This window comes from Aplysia californica, unplaced genomic scaffold (assembly GCF_000002075.1).
Source record: "Aplysia californica isolate F4 #8 unplaced genomic scaffold, AplCal3.0 scaffold00877, whole genome shotgun sequence".
NCBI classification, from domain to species: Eukaryota; Metazoa; Mollusca; class Gastropoda; order Aplysiida; family Aplysiidae; genus Aplysia; species Aplysia californica.
In genome coordinates, this window is record NW_004798147.1 from 121,858 (window position 1) to 128,309 (window position 6,452).

Below are 6,452 nucleotides of genomic sequence, written 5' to 3' on the forward strand. Positions count from 1 at the left end.
GCTAGAGAGATGAGCAGAGAAGTCTGATTCCCTGTAAGGACTTCTCTGTTGACTTCCACCCCTTGGCGCTCACATGACCTGATGCAGTTGCGAGCACCGTAAAACCTCTACTAAAACAAAACAAAACAATTTAGGTCATGTAGGAAACGGGCTGTTTGACATCACTGTGACCTAACTCTTGTCACAATGACTTCTTCATGCCCTGACCTGAACGTAACAATGACCTCGGTATATCCATGACATAAGTGCATCATTGTAGTGACATCACCACTTTCTTAGCACAACAGTTCTTCATCAGCAGGTTAGTTTGAGGATGCACTGGTCGGTTCTATTCATTCCCTTTCCTTTCCCTGTATTATATTTGTCTGCACATCTTGGTTTTGCCCGCGCACTAAATGACCATTATCGTGCCAATGTGCTTCTGTTGACTCAAAATTCTTACATTACTGGCTCCTTACCGAGACTACACCACATTCATCACCACGAGTTTGGTGCTACTCTTTCAGTGACAAGGTCGTGTTTACATATTTTAAATTTGCTCTCACAATCAACAACAAATTGACCAGGCATAAATGTTAACATTATTACATAATCTTTACATAAACATTGTTAAAAGGGTAAATCAGAGGCTGAACTTTCTGAGAAAACTTTTGGCCTTCAATCTAAATACATGTCAGTGTCCTCCAAATATTTTTTGCCTCCTCTTTTGAAAATTTTTTCCTTAAATTTTGGGGTATTGTGCTATGGTAGAAAGAGGGGAAAGCAGCACATCATGAGAATAAATGAGTTGATCAGAATGATATCCAATAACTTAGATTTTCTGTACAAGACTAACACATTAAAAAGACAGATACTGATTGACCAAAGCCAACGTTCTAAAAAAGGTGAAAATGCAAAGTGACCATAGAGGTACCCATTGACATCAGAATTTCAATTATCAACCCACAGTAAATGACTTACTTCCAAGAAGCAAAAACAGACATAAATTCATTGATACCAAATACTGGGAAATCACTGAACACACAGTGCTTTATATGAAACACAGACAGAATGTCTGTGAAGCAGAGGTGTTTCAGTCCATGATATTTGTATAATGTCCTTTATTGTGTGTGTAAGCCTGAGTGCACATGAATGTTTTTAACACCACTACCACTTTGTCATTGTCATTGCCATCACCTTGACATCCTCCCATGTTTGTTCACCATGCTCTGGCTCACCACTCTTTCCTCCCATGTTGGTTCACCATGCTCTGGCTCACCACTCTTTCCTCCCATGTTGGTTCACCATGCTCTGGCTCACCACTCTTTCCTCCCATGTTGGTTCACCATGCTCTGGCTCACCACTCTTTCCTCCCATGTTGGTTCACCATGCTCTGACTCACCACGTCTTTCCTCCCATGTTGGTTCACCATGCTCTGGCTCACCACGTCTTTCCTCCTATGTTGGTTCACCATGCTCTGGCTCACCACGTCTTTCCTCCCATGTTTGTTCACCATGCTCTGACTCACCACTCCTTCCTCCCATGTTGGTTCACCATGCTCTGACTCACCACTCCTTCCTCCCATGTTGGTTCACCATGCTCTGACTCACCACTCCTTCCTCCCATGTTGGTTCACCATGCTCTGACTCACCACGTCTTTCCTCCCATGTTGGTTCACCATGCTCTGGCTCACCACTCTTTCCTCCCATGTTGGTTCACCATGCTCTGGCTCACCACTCTTTCCTCCCATGTTGGTTCACCATGCTCTGACTCACCACGTCTTTCCTCCCATGTTGGTTCACCATGCTCTGGCTCACCACGTCTTTCCTCCTATGTTGGTTCACCATGCTCTGGCTCACCACGTCTTTCCTCCTATGTTGGTTCACCATGCTCTGGCTCACCACGTCTTTCCTCCTATGTTGGTTCACCATGCTCTGGCTCACCACGTCTTTCCTCCTATGTTGGTTCACCATGCTCTGGCTCACCACGTCTTTCCTCCTATGTTGGTTCACCATGCTCTGGCTCACCACGTCTTTCCTCCCATCTTGGTTCACCATGCTCTGGCTCACCACGTCTTTCCTCCCATGCAGGTTGCCCACGTGAGGGCCGAGCGGGACATCTTGGCGGAAGCAGACCATCAGTGGGTGGTCAAGATGTACTACTCCTTCCAGGATGCCAGTAGCCTCTATCTCATCATGGAGTTCCTACCGGGAGGTCAGTTGTCTACCTTTTTTTTCTCTGCTCTAAATGTGAGTGTTTCCTCAGTCCTTCCTGCCATGACGGCCACCTATACAATCGGCCACTTTCCATTTCCCCTTCATGTTTTTTCTATATAATTTCACTGTGTAAAACAGGCATGTGTTCTACGCGGCCACGACCTGCATATCTTAACGACAATCAACCAAAAGGACCTGTCTGAGATAGCCTCCCAAATCTCTCATCCCCTGATGCTTTGTTGTAAATTATGTTTTGTGGGTGGTTGGCGGGTGCTCTGGTGTGGTTTGCTTCTTCTTTCCTATCAAACATCTATCGTCCTTATCTCCCCTCCTTCTTTTTTATGTTTGATACTCTCTTGTAATACCTCTAATCTTCTGGCGCTCGTATGACCTTATGCAGTTGCGAGCAACGAAAAACCTCTACTAAAACATAAAACTAATTAGGTTTTGGCTCCTGACGCTGTAGATGAGCAGTCATAGTCATTCACTTGTCATTATATTGTTGCTCCCTCCGTCCAATCATGATGGGTAGGTCCTGTCCACTTTTGTTTACAAGTTAACCCCTTGGTCACAATATATTTTCAGCTGCTGGTGAAGGAAGCGAATGAGGTGGTTGGCGGGTGTTCTGGTGTGGTTTGCTTCTTGGTGGGTGCTCTGGTGTGGTTTGTTTTTTCTTTCCTATCGTCGTTATCTCTCTTCCTTCTTTTTTGTGTTTGTTACTCTCTTGTAATACATCTATTCTTCGGCACTTATATGACCTTATTGTGTTGCAAGTGCCCGTAAAACTCGTACTAAAACTAACGAAAGAAGCGTGTAGTCCGTCATTACCTGTAAGCCCCCTCCCACTTCTTATACACAGATTGTAGGTGAAGTGATCGGTCACTGTTTACCCAGTCTTTGACAATGGACGTGAACATGAACTTGTGACAGAAGCGTCGCTCTTGGTGGCAACCTATATATTTATTATGTCTAGACTTCCTCGTCTGACACATTTCGTTTTGCTTTACACCTGCACACTGTCTTTCTCACTTTATGTTTCATACATTCTTATAAATCCAGCTGTTGATTTAGAATGTAGAAGTGTAACGTAAACCCATTCTCTGAGCCTACCACCAGCTCCAGTTGGAAACTCGGTTGAATGTTTAAAAAAAATAAAAGTCCCCTTTCCCACCCCCACCCCCCTTCCAGACAAAAATTTTTTTTAGAGAAAAACAGACCACCAAAAATAACACCAGCTACAACAAAAGCCTTCCTTCGTATCCCCCTCCCCCCTAAACAAAAAAACCCAAACAAACCCCCCCTCCCCCCTAGTCTGGCAGTCCAAAACCTGTAACCACCTTCAATTAGGACCTCAACAGGAAAAGGTTTGTTTTCTCCATTTTCATTAGTCGGTCACCTGTCATAGACGGCTTATTTTCTCGACATTGGGTAGCTGTCTTACACAGGTTCGACTATGTACTAAATTGCAGTTGTCATGTCCATGTGCTTTTCTTTACTCAAAGTTAAATTAAAAGATCGTTCTTCATTAACCTCTGTTTGAAATTATTTGTTGTTCAGTTATCTGTCTTCACATCGAGTTTTGTTCTTGAGAGGTAAGTCGTGTCTCTGCTAATTACAAGTCATGATAACACTGGTGTGTAACTGTTCATGTAATGAGTAGTGTTTGAGTAGTGTTATGGCACAGGCATGTGATTCTGCATGTAACAAATGACAAGGTGAAACGACAACAGATGTGTAACTCTGCCTATTACAGGTGATATGATGACACTTCTGATGAAGAAGGACACACTTTCTGACGAGCAGACGCAGTTCTATGTTGCCGAGACAGTCCTGGCCATCGAGTCCATCCATAAGCTTGGGTTTATCCACCGGGACATCAAGCCAGACAATCTGCTGCTGGACACAAAGGTAAGAGCTCCTCCAGACACATTCTGTCTCTTCTTTGGCCATAATTAACTCCCTCTTTGTTTGGCACTTTATGGCTCAAGGTTGGAAAAATACCTGGCATTTTGGCACTTATTTAACAAAAATCATTATAACCTTATAATTCACCAAGGAACACTGAAATTTAGCATGCAAAAGGGCAATAAAACTGACTGTACAATGCAAAAGAAATTTTAAAAATATCTTGAATGGTCATTTTTAATGAATTTTTTTCAAGTCTGTTAAAGTTTAGATTTAAAAAAAGGCTAAAAAAGAACAAATACTAGGCCTAGATCTAGATTGCTAAGTTCCATTATCCTCTCCTAAACTCGGAACCCTCTACCCAACTTGGGTCAGCATCACTATCATCTTTTTACGCTCTAGAAAAGTCTAGATCCAATGCAGTCCATGGGTCCATCAGTTTGAAGTTTGAGAATGTTGTGTTGTTTCTTCGCCATCATACCAAAATGCTTTTCGGGACATCTGCGACAAAATTGAAATTTGATTGTTATCAAAGGATGTAACTCAATCCTTGCTTAATCAACTCATAAAGAACAGCAGTTACATACCCTTAAAGACACATTTGGTAATCGTAGAAAAGAAAAAATAGAAAACTTGAACCGGAGGGATTTCGGTAACGCATTGATTTTACGAGGAACTCCATTTTCAGTTTTATCTATCACTCACATACAAACCTGATCCACAAGTATATTCTCTTTTTTTTTCTTTTCCTCTGTTTTTGTTTATTTTACTTTTCTTTGCCCTAAATGACTGTCTACATTCTTTCTCCTCTTTCCTCAAATCAAAAGTTAACCAGTAAATGGCTTCAACTATTGCTCTAGCCACACACTCACTTGCCAATGTCTGTGTCTATCTTGCACTAACCAGCATCTGTGATGTAGCGGTTGGGCTCTCCGCTGTTGCGTGCAGGCAGTGGGGAAATCTTTTGTTCAGCATCTCCGCTCGTTTTGATGCTGTATTTCATCCTGCCTGTGCTGACCCTGACCGGCAGTGTGGAAACGGCCCACCTCCCAAAGGATCTTTATTGTGTGGATGGGGGTCAGCCTAGATACACCCAAATGCCTTGACGAGCTCAACTGCGTCTGCTCGTCTTTCTCACTTTATGTTTCATACATTCTAATAAATCCAGCTGTTGATTTAGAATGTAGAAGTGTAACGTAAACCCATAAGATTTCGTAAATCTCAGAGAAATGCGGAGTTGGACTGTAAGATGTTGGAGACTCACTGGGAGGTGGGGCGTCACAAACGACTCTCAAGTCTACTAAAAATGTCTTCAACTCATACACCCACAACTACAGTCTACAATTACAGTATATCTCACTCATATGACCTTATGCTGTTGCGAGTGCCATAAAACCTCTACTACAGTATATCTGAAAAGTTGTATTCAGCCATGAACTGACTCTGTCTCTGTCTCTGTTCCATCCAGGGCCATGTCAAGTTGTCTGACTTTGGTTTGTGTACTGGCATGAAAAAGTCCCACAGGACGGATTTCTACAAAGACTTGTCTCACACAAACACTTCCAACTTTGGCAAAGATATAGCAAGTAAGTCATTTTTCAACAATGTACAAAGACAAAACAGATCACTTTTTCCACAGCTTGTCTCACACAGACTCCTGGTGGATTTCACGGTGAGGACCCACAGGTTTCCCACTTTCCCAATTTTTTCAGGATTTTGAACTGTTTCAAAATGTTTTGTATTTTATATCATTGGAACGGCTTTTTAAAGAGGAATTTAAAAATGTTAGTAAGAGAGACAGCAACGGCTATTGAAAAAAGTTATTTAATGATATGTAACCTCACCTTGGTACAAACAACACAATTCATGAATATCACCAAATTTGGTATAATAATCCATTTTATCGAATTCACTGACCACAAAAATCACAATGAATGAAAATTATAAAAATAAAAGTCAACAATAGAAAAAAGAAATAACAAAAAGAAAACGAACAAAAAGAAATTAAAAGAAATCAGTTGAAAAAATGTCTCCCAACGTGGGAACAGCCTATAAGACAACGAAATCATTGTCTGCAGCGATCTGGACGACTCAAAGCATTCATCGGCATCAAACAGGACAATCACAGAAAAACGTGCTATTTTTGTCGCTTTCGTCATTTGTTGACTTCCTACAAGTGTTACACATTGTGTTGTAGTCTTTCAGTCAATATAACAGTGCTTCCACTCTTCCGTATTTTTACAGAAATCCGTACTTGTCCCTCCATCATTATCTACTCCTTCCGTTAAAAAAACTGCGACAGTGCAGGACTGCCGAAATTCCGTACTCGCCTTCGTATCGTCTTGTATAAGG

General features: G+C 41.8%; 1 protein-coding gene across 1 annotated transcript in view; it reads left to right on the forward strand.

Annotated features, from left to right (window-relative positions):
* LOC101863624 (serine/threonine-protein kinase 38-like) overlaps nt 1–6,452 on the forward strand; it is a 32,880-nt gene that overhangs the window by 13,100 nt on the left and 13,328 nt on the right. The window contains exons 5-7 of the mRNA XM_035972857.1: nt 1,626–2,193; nt 3,949–4,103; nt 5,569–5,686. Coding sequence (XP_035828750.1) covers nt 1,626–2,193; nt 3,949–4,103; nt 5,569–5,686 — 841 coding nt within the window. The remainder of the gene's footprint in view (nt 1–1,625; nt 2,194–3,948; nt 4,104–5,568; nt 5,687–6,452) is intronic.